Source organism: Dermacentor albipictus, unplaced genomic scaffold (assembly GCF_038994185.2).
Source record: "Dermacentor albipictus isolate Rhodes 1998 colony unplaced genomic scaffold, USDA_Dalb.pri_finalv2 scaffold_27, whole genome shotgun sequence".
Lineage (NCBI taxonomy): Eukaryota > Metazoa > Arthropoda > Arachnida > Ixodida > Ixodidae > Dermacentor > Dermacentor albipictus.
The window spans coordinates 1,711,929-1,726,277 of record NW_027225581.1 but is presented as its reverse complement, the minus strand read 5'-3'; the positions used below and the strand labels follow the sequence as shown (position 1 = coordinate 1,726,277).

General features: G+C 46.9%; 1 protein-coding gene across 1 annotated transcript in view; it reads left to right on the top strand.

Moving 5' to 3' along the window:
* LOC139052590 (uncharacterized) overlaps nt 1-14,349 on the top strand; it is a 239,935-nt gene that overhangs the window by 130,200 nt on the left and 95,386 nt on the right. Inside the window, exon 4 of the mRNA XM_070529674.1 lies at nt 9,839-10,020. Within this exon, the coding sequence (XP_070385775.1) occupies nt 9,839-10,020 (182 nt within the window). The remainder of the gene's footprint in view (nt 1-9,838; nt 10,021-14,349) is intronic.

Genomic DNA, 14,349 nt, shown 5'->3' with positions numbered 1-14,349 from the left:
GGCGCGTCAAACCGGCAGATCTCGCTTAGTAGCATCGCAGCACCTGAAGAAACAGCGTTAGGACCGGCGCCATTGCGATGTTCAGTTTGCCCCGGGTGCTTCAGTGTTGCTTTGGTCACCATGTCATCGGGTCAGCCTCTCCCAGAAGCTTCTCTCTCGCTACACAGGGCCTTATAAAGTCCTACGTCAAGTTAACGACATCACTTACGAGATCACGTCGTTACAGTTTGATCCATCCTCCAGTGCGCAATCTGTTGACGTCATGCACGTTTCGCGGCTGAAGCCATACTTTGCTCGCAGTTCTTCGCCTCCCATGCAGCGAAACAGCGCTTTACCACCAGGGGATTTTGTTACGTAAGGATGAACGAAGTGAGGAAGAAGACCGCGACACACTGGCTGCTGCGGGTTGTCGGTGGTCAGCCATCTTAACTACTGGTACTTATGTTCTATATATATATATATATATATATATATATATATATATATATATATATATATATATATATATATATATATATATATATATATATATATATATATATATATTGTAGCGTTCCTAGTTAAATGACACAGTAGACGTAAAGCAATGCTGTGGAACTGGCGCCATCTCGTCTACATTTATTTCTCAGTTCTCCCTTCTCTTCCTCTGTCCCCCCCGGATCCCGCACTTCTTCATCTTCTATTCGAAGGCTCATACCGCTTCACCCTGCCAGGTTTCTTTTGCTAACCCCTCCTGGGGTAATACTTGAAAATGTTTCCAATCGAAGCACATTCAACTGAGCCCCGTTCACCAATGTACCACGCAGTCTTCAATATTTTTTTCTTAGTGGCTGTCTTTGTGACAGAGTAAGCACCATAAAATTTGGGACTTGATTCTCTTACTTCTTTCCTAACTAGAATGCGGTCGGTGACTTGAATGTCTGGCATATCTGAGCAATGTTTCTTGTCAAATTTTTTTTTTTTCATTCGTTTACGCTACCTGTTCTCTTGTGATTTTTGCTTCCATTCCTTGACGATTTTGAGATTTTCTAACAGCCCCAGTTCACTGTCCGCTTGAAGAATGGGGGTCTCTCCTGAAGAAGCGAACTGCGGGCTGCATCCCAAGCCACTGGTGTAGGAGCGATTGTGATGTCTTGCAGCTGGTTCTAAATTTCCATCCACCAGGGAAACTATCGCACATCCTGATGTATTGTTTCACACCTCGTATAGCACGCTCTGCAAGCCCATTCGCCGCGGGATGGTATGGTGCACAGAACGTGATTGATATATTGTGTTCTCGAGCCCATCTTGCTAGATTTTCCCTCTTGAACGCTGGACCGTTGTCACATACGATCTTCCTGGTTGTCCTAAACACATCCCGTTGGAGGATGGCGATGACACTATTCGCATCTTCATTTCCTGCCCGTGCCGTGACCATCCTGGTGCTTTCATCTATGGCCAGAAGAAAAGCTCGCGTTTTTCAGACCCCTCGTTTCTTATTTAGCTCGGCGAAATCCATGTGTATAACTTCAAAAGGCACGTTCGAGTGGCATGGTATTATCATGGCGTCCGTAGGCTGCTTATATTTCACTTTGTTGACTTGACAAATCTGGCATAAACGAACGTATTGATTGACGTTTTCTTCCATGTGAGGCCACGTAAATCTCTTGACTAGTTTGTTGTAGGTGCGCCAAAATCCGTCGTGTCCTCCAGATTCTAGGCTATCGTGGTACAAATAAAGCACCCTGGGAACCAGCGTTGGCGGGACTTGATAGCGACCTGCCATAAACATTATTGGTCAGTGCCTTCCCACAATTTTACTTCATTGATTTCTTCCCATTGTTCTTTGATGGCCTGTATCATCAGTCTAGACAATGCATCTGCATCAGCCAAAAGGGGTCCAGGTCGGTGGGAGATGCTGAAATGAAACTGCTGCAAGTAGTTCACCCATCTGGCGATACGTCCCTTAGGTTGGATCATGTTCAAAAGGTGAGTAGTGCCTGGTTATCCATGACCAAAGTAAACTTAGCACCTTCTAGGAACGTACGGAAGTACTGAATTGCTTTAAGGACAGCAAGAGCTTCGTTTTCAGTAGTGATGCAGTTGACTTCAGTTGGCTTGAGGGTGTAGCTGTAGTAGCCTACTACATGTCGCTTTTCTCGGCTGGATGCTTCTGGACTTTTCTGTTACAAGACTGCACCTGTTCCATAATTTGAGGCATCGGTATTCAGTTCAAAGGGTAAAGTGAAATCTGGTAAGCATAGAACAGGGTCAGCAGAGATTCTGTGCACCAGATCATGGTATACTCTCTCACATTCCTCATCCCACTGAAATGGAACTTCTTTCTGCGTTAGGCGCGTGAGGCATATTGTTTTTATAGCAAAGTATTTTATGAAAGGTCTGAAATGTCCTGCTAATCCCAAAAACACACGCAATGAGTGGGCGTCATATGGTTTCAGCAGTTGGGATATTCTCTCGACGGACTCTTTTTTCGTTCTTTTGGTAGTCCCATCAAATACTCTTCCAAGAAACACAACTTTCTTTTGAAAGACTGCACTTTTCTTAGAATTAACCTTGAGTTGTGCCACGCTCAAGGCATTTAATACCTGAGAAAGGTGTTCCTGATGTTTAGCCTCTGTCTTGGAGAAGACAATAATATCGTCTATGTACACGTTACAAAAGACACCTAGAAAAGGCTTCAGGACTTCGTTCATAATCTTCTGGAATCATGCTGGCGAGTTTTCCAGCCGTAAGGAAGCCGGTTATACTCGTACAGATCGAAGGGCGTGATAAAAGCAGTGTACATTTTTGTTTCTTCGGTTAGCGGGATCTGCCAGAAAGCTTTGCGCAGGTCAATGCGTGAAAAACTCCGGCAACCACTTGTCTCATCTATAATCGTCATATAATCGTATAATCGACATGGGAAATGGTATAAGTTCTGTCTGGCGATTGAGAACCCTGTACTCTGTGCACAGTCGGAAAGTTCCATCTTCCTTCGGCGCAATAGTTATGGGAGAAGCGAAGGGTGACACCGAAGGCCGGATTATATCGGCATCTAGCATCTCCTGTAATTCTTTCTTCAACCATATCTTGCGTTCTCTTGACATGTTATAAGGTGATTTTCGGATGACGGTCTTGTCAGTTAGTTCGAAAGGCACCGAAAGTTCATCGAAAGTTCGAAAGTTCATCGCTTGTGCATAGCTTCCCATGCATACCAGTTCAGGGTGGGTCATTGCAATATCCTCCGCGCACTTGACAATTCGCAAGTTATCTTATCTATCTTGCTGTGTCTCTTCCCTTGCTAGCTGTTCCACTAAAACTGCGTCATCCCAGTATACGTTGATTTTTAGTTTATGTCTGGTCCGGATAGCAGAAAGTCGTACGTCATCCCTGTTATCACCAGTACTTCACTCCCTATTTAATGATCTTGGAGCTCGATGTTTACTGAGGCCCACTGATTATGCATTGTCATTTTTGCATCGTACCCTTACACCCGTAGTACTCGTCCACTATGCAGGTGACTTGAATCTACCATCCTGGCATTTATTATAGGCACAGATGCATCGCTATCAACCAAAGCCATCATATGTCTATTTCCCACTTTGACAGGAATGTGAAGTAGGCTAGAGCAAGTTAAATAAACAGTCTCATTGGTGGTCATCGGGTGAAACGTATCACCCTTGTTTATTAGTTTTTTGTCGTCGGAGACTCTTGAGCGTCTGAAAGTAGGGATACAGGGTCGTTGTCGACGTTATTCACTCGACCTCTGGGAGCACGCCAACCCAAGTTCTCTGTACTGCCTGCAAGGCGGCTCGGTTCTCCGGATTACGGCTTGAGCAATCCGCGCCGGTCCGTCTGAAGCGACTGCTTGAGCCAGTGGTTATATTTTCCTCTGAATCAGATGGTATGTCGTGAAAGCACTCCAGGAGCCTGTCTATAGTTTTAGGTGATCGTGCTTGCACTAGCTTCAGGAATTCCGTGGGCAATCCGTGCAATAATAGAGCTACTATGACAGAAGGAGGAAGCATAGGCTCGGCAAGCTTTAAAAGGCAGCGTTTTTCAAAGAAATAATCAACCGTTGGAGCCCTGCTTGAATTTGAAATTGAGCGCGGCGTCCCATCTTTGCACTGGGTTGCTTCGGAATGTGGTCAAGAATTTTTCCTTCCACTGGGTCTAAGAGTTGCCAACATCTTTCACACTGTGCAGATCGTACTACTTCCGTGCAACACCTCTTAAATAACTACGCATGTTGGTAATCTTGTCCTCATTAGAGTGCCATATGTTCTTCCCAGCGGCATATTCATAAAATTCAAGCCGACTTTTTGGGCTTGAAGACATGCCATCGAACGCATCGGGTTCGAACAAAATTAGTCGCCGGTTTCTCAGCGCTTAGAGAGCTTATAAGTGACGTCACCAGTTGGTTTTGTTGCGCCATCTGCTCTTGTTGTAGCTGAAGAGCTTTCAAAACGAGGCTCAACTTTCTGTCGAAGACCGTGATCCAGAGTCCTTTCGACGCATAGGATCAAGAACTAATTCGTCGAAGATCGCCAGACGCAAGTTCCCTCTCACCGCGCCCTTCCGACGTAGTTCAGCAATGTCTATGGAAGCCTTCTCTAAAACCAGGTTCACGAGTTCTGCCGAGTTGAGTTCTCGAGGTAGTTCCACCGCTGGTTCGTCTTGAGCTTGGTATCTCGCAAATATGATCTTCCTTGCGGAGGTCTCCTCGAGGAAAAATGTCACCCACATGTTGGAGTCAGGTGTCGGCTGGGCCAAAATGTTGTAGCGTTCCTAGTTAAAGCACAAAGTAGCCGTAAAGCATTGCTGTGGAACTGGCGTCCATCTCGTCTACATTTATGTCTCACTTTCTCTTCCTCTTCCCGAAATTCTTCATCTTCTATTCGAAGGCTCATACCGCTTGACATATGTATATATATATATATATATATATATATATATATATATATATATATATATATATATATATATATATATAGTGTGTGTGTGTGTGGGTGCGTGCGTGTGCGTGTGTGTGTGCGTGTGCGTGTGTGTGTGAAGAAATTCCGATACATCAGCGCAGGACGCGTCTGCATGTATCGGAAGTTTCTGATATGTTATCAATGGTTCTACGTGCTCTGTGTTGTCGCCGCACTGTGTGTAACCTGAGTGCGTGTATGCGCGAAGTGAATGGTGTACAACCCTCTTCAAAACACAAGGGAACCAGCGATTACTCTGGAATGTTCGATGGCTCATGCGTAAAAGTTTCGACGACCGCCGACCGCGTTCGCCGCCATCGTTTTCATTTGAGTACAGCCTGTATTCGAGAGCACAATTTCGCCCAATAAAACGCTAATTTCAACGTTCACAGTTTTTCATCACCTGGCAACAAGGCAGCCGACGCCCTCGCCAAGGAGGCTCACGCCGAGCGCTTCCCCCTCACCACTGCGGTCACATGATTCGACGCGAACAAAACAAAGATTCTGGGAACTTCCGCGCCCAGTGCCTGGACCCTTGTGTTACGACAGGCACGCTCCCTCGTGTGCTCCCTCGCGTCGGCCTCTCCCGTGCTGATCGGTCGTTTTTCCTTCGCCTGTGCGTCGGATGTCCACGTCAGCCGCTAGACTACATGCTCAGGGTAAGTGACAGTCCCGTGTGCAGCAGCAGCCCCGACTTCGAGACGCCAGAACAACTTCTCCTCCAGTGACCAGATTTCGTTGTCGAGAGAGCGGTCCTGGGCTCATCCTTTCTGTCTCGGACTTGCTTGCAAGAAGTTGAGCACGCTGTTTTCCCTGCAGCCCACACGTCGTTCGTCAGGTGTGCACTTTTTCACTGCTTCCCTTCTTTGCAATTATAAACTTGAGAGCGCGGCTTTCAGCGCCGCATACGCTACTTCTACCTTATTTTTATTTTATATATTTATTTTTATGACCAGCGACATTCTACCAATCTCTTACTGTTTAATCTATTCTCCCCTCACCCCTTCCCCGTGCACTCGCTCTTGAGATGTTCTCCACCGATAGACAGTAGCGCCGCTACAGTTCTCTTCGTCTTCCATTTTCAAAGTCGCTACGCACACACACCATAGCTATGAAACGCCTGTGGAGAAGCTGTCCTCGTGTACCGCCGATTCCAATACCGTGAGGTGGGATTACAACGGTTCGTCATCAACGCAGCGTATCCACAACTAGGCCAACTACCATTGGAAATCGCCGACAACCTGGTAGGTAATTAGCGGAGACCCGTTCCCTCGGCCTCCACTAATTACTTACTCCACTAATCCACTAATTCCCGTTCTCTGTCGCCAAGACGTTACCTCTCGGCGCAATGCCCACCCTACACAGCTCCGACGCGTAGCTGGTCCGTTAACCCACTAATGGTAAACTAAAAGCAGTAACAGATGGAGGTATAGTAGGTGTTTCTCGAAGCATCGAATATCTTCCGCCACCGGTGAAGACGCCGCAAAGGCAATTCAACAGACACAGCGGCAACAGGCAGCTACCTAAATGACTCCACAAATACAAGGAAACGCATGTTATAATAGACAGAATCCCAGGTTCACCAAGTACCAAGTATCTTTGAAGGCTAAGAACCTAGCAGAAAAGGCGATACGCAACAGCAAAGCATGCGAACTCACCCGTGGTATGGGATAAATGTAGCTCATTTTTCGAAAGATTACTGCTCGCCTTTAAGAGAGGCTAAAGAAAAATATTACCCTCAAGATCTACCTTCATTAGGCAAAAACAACCCCCCAAAATCCTTGCAGGCAATTTCACCTAATGGTACTCTCCTGCATTGGTTCAATGTTGCCATTTGTCCACTAACGCCCCTTGCTCAATGCTCCCCTTGGGGCCTGTAAGGCATTTTGAAATAAATAATAAATAATAAGTACTTAACCACCCCATGTAGCGTCACCAGCCAACGCGTCACCGTCGTGGCCAGACGGCATGCCCTAGCTTCAACGCAAGACAAAGAACTACCCACTTGGACGCGCTTCACGACCACCGCGCAATCCGTTGTTTTGAACACAGAATCTGAAAGTACAGAAAAATCAGAACTACATAGCGAGGACATCAAATTCGGACAGCTGGAGAACACCAGATAACGCTGACTGGAATCTGTATCTAAGAATAGCGGTTGATTACCGGACCTGCACAGCAATGTACGTTATCCTCCTACCCTCCTAAATGTACGTTATCCTCCTACCTCCCTCAATGTACGTTATCTACCCTCCTAAAGACCAACTGCCAAACGAAATGGCTGAACAAGATGCTCGCTCACAAATTTGCAATGTACAGCCGCAGTCAGTGCTAGTGGGAACAAGAGAGCCCGTGCCAGCGTTCTGTGGAGCGCCAACCCCGGTGCCTCGTGAAATCCTGGCAGACGACCCGCTATAGCAGACGACTCATCGGGCTTTTCTTCAATTGCTTCGATAACGCCTGCGCCACAAGACTTCACAAGGTGCCGGTGGTGGGGCACTCTGCGTATAGATGCCATGGGCTCCGTGTTCCCTGTAGCAGTGGCCGCGTTTGTACGTCAATGTCGAATAGAACACCTGGGATGCCGCGCTCACGTTGGTCACAATTGCTTTCTGTACGACAGTGAAAGAAACAACACAGATCACGCCATAAAAATTTGTTTACCGAAGGACTCAATGACGACTCGGGAAGCCATGCTCCGGATGTCACCGACTAAGATAATCTCCACGTCGTCACCTATCTCCAGCACGCCGAAGTCCCAGAGCCTATCTGCAGTCTGTTGTCACTCAAAGTTATGTAATCTGCTACGCGGATTGTGTAGACTTTTCAGGAAGACAGGTGGGCACCAACGAATATTCTGGAACCTTCGATGACTCCTGTATACAAGCCGACGCGATTGACCGGCTGTTCAGACTTCGACGATCGCCGATAGGGTTCTATGCTATCTCAGGGAGGAAAAGACTTGATATGAACGGGGGAATATTAGAAACCCTTCACATTGAAAATCACAAAGTTCATCGTGTCAGCGATATGTCCTTGTGTTTAGCGAACAAGAAAGGTGCCTACTGTGTGGGTAGGCAAAAGATGGTCAACCTAATGTTAGTGCTCTTGTCGTTGTACGAGTTGAAGATATGCATGTGTCACATGTTTCGTGCGGCAATGTACATTCCAATAAAACACCCTTAAAGCTCCAGTGTCCGTCCGTGTCTAACGTCTTTGTATTGAACACGTGTCCGTGTGTATTCGCTGGTACCCTTTCTTTCAAGTTTTCATGGAGCGCTTGAAGGTCGCGTGTGACGTTGAGATTGATCGCAGCTGACCACGTAGTGCTTTCTTGTATGACACATATGTGGACAGTAAAAGACCTTATTGACATGCTGCAGCGTCGGGGCAATCACAGATGACCGGACGTTGGGTCGTCATGCATGACACGTAGGACATTATCGCGGAGGGGCACAAAAAGGGTACCCAAGTCCCTTTCACCGAATCGTGGAGCCTGGTTTTGACCGAATGCTTTGGGAGTGCTGGTTGCAAAAATGGGTCTCCGAGCTTATGTCGTTGAGCTGTTCCTGTTGGAAGCGGTAACATCGGAAAATTGTGAAATAATAGCAGTGAGACACTCATTTAGGCTATCTGCCTGGGAAAGTTACAGTCACGTGGCATTAAGTGTGCGAATTGTGTACCTCGCAGACAAATTAATCATCGCGAAGCGTCGGTGCAAAACGTTATATACATATATAGATTCACTGTTTGGTTGAGGACGCACATACAATGAAAATGATGCTTTATTTCCAACGTTTCGGCCGAGATCTGGCCTTCCCAGAAGGGCGGACCACGACTAAGACGTTGGAAATGAAGCACCGTTTTTTCGTACGTCCGTTTTTTAGTTTTCCCAACTATTTCTATTGTAGTGATGTTTCAACAAAGCACTGCACTAGCAAGGGTCATAATCGCCATCGCAGGAGGCTGATCCTATCTACAAGACCTACTTTCAGTAGTCTAATGTGTCTCCTGAGGTAGTAATTGCAACGGTGATTGGTTTGGAAGTAGTGCCAATGCCTAGACTGCGTAACAATTACAGCTGGACTTTACGAGAGTCTGTGTGAACGCGCAACTGAATTCATATGGTCGGTACGCAGCCACATTTCTGATTGAGCATGTTGATATGTTTGTAAGCGCTAATCCGATAAGACATACCTTGTAACCCAATTAGGCATGAACAATTTTTCTGAAGAGCAGCACATACCCAGTTACGAATGCCTTAGTGCTAGGTTGGAGTCACGTCAGGAAGTCTATAAATATCTACCCATAAGGGGCTATAGATAGTAAGCGACCTGAGCTAGCATATAATGCGATTCACTGAAGAGCACGACATAACAACTCACACATACCGAATCACTAAAGAGCGCATGCAAAGGTTTATTCAAGAAGGCATATACTCATCGGAAAAAAACGTCTCACGCTAGAGGGCTTCGAAAATATTTGTTGACATGGTGTTTGCACTAGGAGATACCCAGTGACACGTGCTGGTGTGAAAGAGGATCATTGAAGAACGGCACATACCGAACGACCCAAGGCGGCGTCAAGGAGGCGTAAAGATCACACAACCAGTGACCACAGTAGTCCCTGCCCCTTTAGGTAGCATCCCGGTCCACTACCCATTCCACCATGCGCTTTCAAGTGACTAGTAAACGCATTTGTTCGAAACGAGGTTATGCGTCGGCATACATACATGCATGTATATCGTGAAATGTGTCAAATTTCTGTAAAGATTTTATTATGCCGAAAAACTTCAATACCGAAAACGTAGATGTAGCAAGCTGCTGATTTTAATCACTCGTACAAAATTCCTAACTATAAATTGCACGTCTCTTCTCATTTGCAAGCGTCACCATTCCAGAAGATTTCAGACCCGGATATGATCAATTCAAGCACGTATTCCTAAGAGAGCCCCATAGTCGCACGCATCTTCTTCGGGGAATACTACGCGTCTTGGGTGTGCAGTATGAGCACCTTCGCAAGAACCGGGACGAATTCATAGAAGTTAGATATGACCATGTAATAAACCGTGAGTAATATCTAATCAATGTATTAAGTTAGTTTGCACGTTGGAGTTTTTTATTGCATCATGGGACAATAATGGAACTTCTCTCGTAACTGTTCCTTTTTGAATCCAGCAGCACTATTTAGTGTATCAAACGCCTATTTTGGCGTGAGTCGTGCGACAAACTTTGCCATTTTGCTACTGCGACGACAGTCATAAGACCGCACCGAGTTTGCTTTCTTTAATTTTAGGCCGTTTCTGGGGGCTTTAGGATTAAGAAGGTGGCTCCCTTTTTCGGCCCACCTCATCATTACCGATTATCCCTAACCTATGGCAAAAAATATAACTTTGCAGTTACAGTGTATTCTCTTAGTGAAGGAGCTTTACGTGAAATAGCTTTACAGGATTCGCAGGCATATTTGCATTTGGATAAGTGAGAATTGTGCAAGCGTAACACGGGCGAAAGTTGCTTCTTTAAGAGAAGCAACAATGCAGAACACAGCATGAGCTTATTTATTGAACAATATTAATGTATTGATTATTTGTGATACCACTAGTGTCAGTAACAGAAAAGGCGGTGCGCTTTATAATAAACAGTTTTACAAAAATGAACAAGCATCTTGTGCTTCATGGCACTATGAAAAAGAAACAAAAGAAAGAAGCAGCTTTAAGCATTGCGAAAATCTCTAATGGCCATGTGAAATACAATAGCTTTGGCTAGTTTAACCAAACCATTTATTAACAAATATAATATTACTATAGTTTTACAAGAATATTGAGAATAAATGAAAGACATAAAATTACAGCACTTGTACAGATAATAGCGCAGAAATGACCCCGTTTTAAAACTTGAAATGGAAAAATTTTACGCGCTTGAAACATTACAGCAAAGTCACCTGTGTAAATTAGGTGGTGTCGACTGTGTTTAAAGTCTCTAGGAGGTTGATGGATGATGAAAGCAACTTAGCTGGAACTATCTCAGAGTTTTAAAAATGCCATTATTCACCTGCACGGTATGTCCTTATATATAAACAGACATCACCAGCACTCTACCAATGCTACCGAACTACTACCTTATACTGCCTGATATATATATATATATATATATATATATATATATATATATATATATATATATAGTGGGGGAAGAGGAATTGTTCAGGCTACGGTTCAAAGGCAAAGAACTTGCGCGGTGCTACAAGGAAAACAGAACGAGTATTTAATTTCAACAGTTTCGATCGGTGGACCGATCTTCATTAGGGTTTAAAAAAAAACGGATGAAGATTGGTCCACCGATACAAACTGTTGAAATAAATGCTTGTTCTGTTTAACTTGTAGCACCGCTCATATATATATATATATATATATATATATATATATATATATATATATATATATATATATATATTGACACGTGTACTTGTCTTAAAACTTTTCGTTTCAAACAATCAAAGCGCTCGTCCTTGTGTTGCCCCATTCTCCCTCCCTGTTTCTTTGCGCACAAAAAGTTTTTAGATGAATCTGTTCTAACTAGGCCGACTCGCTGTTGTGCTTCAGTGTACTTGTCTTTATCGGGCGACATGTTTCACCGCCTAACAAATGTTATCGCACAGCGCAGGTCGGGCTTGCATGTGTGGGAAGCTTCTGGAATGCTATCGATGGATCCATCCACTGTCTGTGACCGAACCTTGTGTAATCTGATTGCATGTCTGTGCGACGAGAAAAACGTAGAACTTGGAGCAAGGCGCCTGGGTCCCAGCAATTAGTCCGGAACATTCGAAGATTGATGCATAAAAGCCGACGCGCTTGACCCGTTGATCAGATTTTCGACAATCACCGACTGTGCTCGCCGCAGTCGCCGTTCTTCGAGTGCAGCCTGTTTTTGAGAGCACAAGTTCGCCCATTAAGACGCTAGTTTCGTCTTTCTTAGTTTGGCTGTTTCTTCACAGTCACTACCACGTGACTTCTGGTGGAGGTGCTTGTGCGTTCATGTACCGAACGACCCCGCAAAGCCGTTATACAAGCCCGAAGCCCGAAAACACAACCGACATCACCCAAGACCAGCGTGCTAGCCGCAGATTGCAAGGAGTGCCCCCAGAGCACGGACTTCTACCTCAGACGACAAAGAAGATCGTCGCCAAGACAACCCCAATGGCTGCCCCGGCGTCCCCCGTTATCCTGCAACAACCTCGGGACCCACCGACCTTCCATGGAGCAGCTACTGAAGAACCCGATTCCTCACTGGAGACCTACGAACAAATCGCGACTTTCAACAACTGGGACTCCGACGACAAACTACGGAATGTATACTTCGCCTTAGAAGACCCCGCCAGAACGTGGTTTCAGGACCGGGAGTTGACCATGACAACATGGGAACTGTTCCGTGGCGGCTTCCTGCGCACCTTTACGAGGGTCGTGCGCAAGTAAAGGGCCGAAGCCATTCTGGACGCCCGAGTGCAGCTACCTCATGAGAACATTACCATATTCACTGAAGAAATGAACCGCCTGTTCCGCAACGCCTACACAGATATGCCCGAGGAGAAGAAAGTCCGCCTTCTCGTGCGTGGTGTGAAGGAAAAACTTTTCGACGCAATGATACGAAGCCCACCGAAAACCGTAGAAGAGTTTCTTCGCAAGGCCACCAGCATCGAGAAGACACCCGACGTGCGGAATCGGCAAATAAACCGCCGCACAAACTCTACCAACTACGCAGGAATTGAATCGCGGGCCACTTGTTGTATGGGAAGAGCTGCAGAAGTTGTAGCCTAGGTCGCAGCCTCAAGTAGCCTCAATCGCCGAAATTGTGAAAGATGAGCTTGAGCGATCCCTTGGAGTTCCTGATGTGCAACCAGAATCAACGCAGCCCCAGCCGGAAGCGAGGACCTACGCCGCCGTCGCCCGCCGCCAAGGCCCCCCTGCACGACTGCGCCAGGGACCTTTACCGCCACAATACCGTCGTCCACTGCCGCCAGCACGCCAGCCCGTCGCCCGGCGCCGCTACGCGAGGACGATGGACATTTGGCGCGCTCCTGACTACCGCCCACTCTGCTACCACTGCGAAGAAGCGGGTCACGTCTACCGCCGATGCCCATACCGGGAAATGGCCCCGACCACAGTTTGGCGAACGGCCTCGCGATATCGCCGACTATCTCGCTGCCACTCAGTGGAGCGCTCGACGACCGTCCCGTTCGCCGTCACCAGGCCGCTACCTTTCGCCGCAGCGCCGACGATACACTGGCCCAACGCGGGGCCGGACTGCGAGCCCATAACCGGAAAACTAAAAGCAGCAACCGATGGAGGGGCGGTTGCTGTTCGTCCCACTGACGAAGATCCTCGGCCGCCGACGAAGGTGCCGAAGATACCATCTCGACGCCATAATGACGACATGCCGCCGTCCCGACGAAGTCAGGAAGCCAAGACTACACTGACAAAACACGACTTGACGCGCGACGTTCCAGCTTCAGTTCAGCACGACGCCACCGTGATCCGACGCAATGACCTAACTGCGACTCCAGACAAAGAACCACCGACCTCGACGTGCTTCTCGACGGCTACACAGTTACCGCCCTAGTGGACACAGGGGCCGATTACTCCGGAATGAGTGGACACATCGCCACCCAGTTAAAGAAAGCTAAAACTGCATGGGAAGGCCCTCAAATTCAAACCGCTGGAGGACACCTCATCATGCCGACTGGAATTTGCATGGCAAGAATTACCGTTCATGACCGGACTTAACCTGCCACGTTCGTTATTCTCTAACAGTGTTCACGAGACGTCATTCATGGCATAGACTTCCTGAACCAACACGTCGCGATCATCAACCTAAAGTCGAAGTCGATAACGCTGTCGGAAGATCAAGCGATACCGCTGGAGAGCTCTCGCAGTCACCATGGCATAAGCGTGCTCGAAAGTCAACCCAGCATCCTGCCTCACTCTGGCATTGTAATTTCCTTCGGCACCAAAACACCTGCCGACGTAGAAGACGTCATCGAGGGTGACCAACGTGTACTGCTAGATGGAGGGAAAACTGGTGTTGCTAAGAAACTTCAGCCAGGAGTTGAAGCACATCAACAAGGGCACGACGATAGCGTACATCGAGGAAATTCTTGAACCCAGTAATGCGTTTCTCCCCTCGGATTCTGCCGCATCTACACTGACGACCATGGTTCCCAAACCAGACTACGACATTAATTAAAGTCTCGCCGTGATTAACCAACAGCATCTCAGAAGACTGCTCCGACGATACAAAGGCTGCTTCTCGACGGCTTCGAGGATTCGACAACCACCAGTCGCGAAGCATCGCATAATCACCGAGGAGTGCGCTCAACCGCTCCACCCTTACCGAGTTTCCGA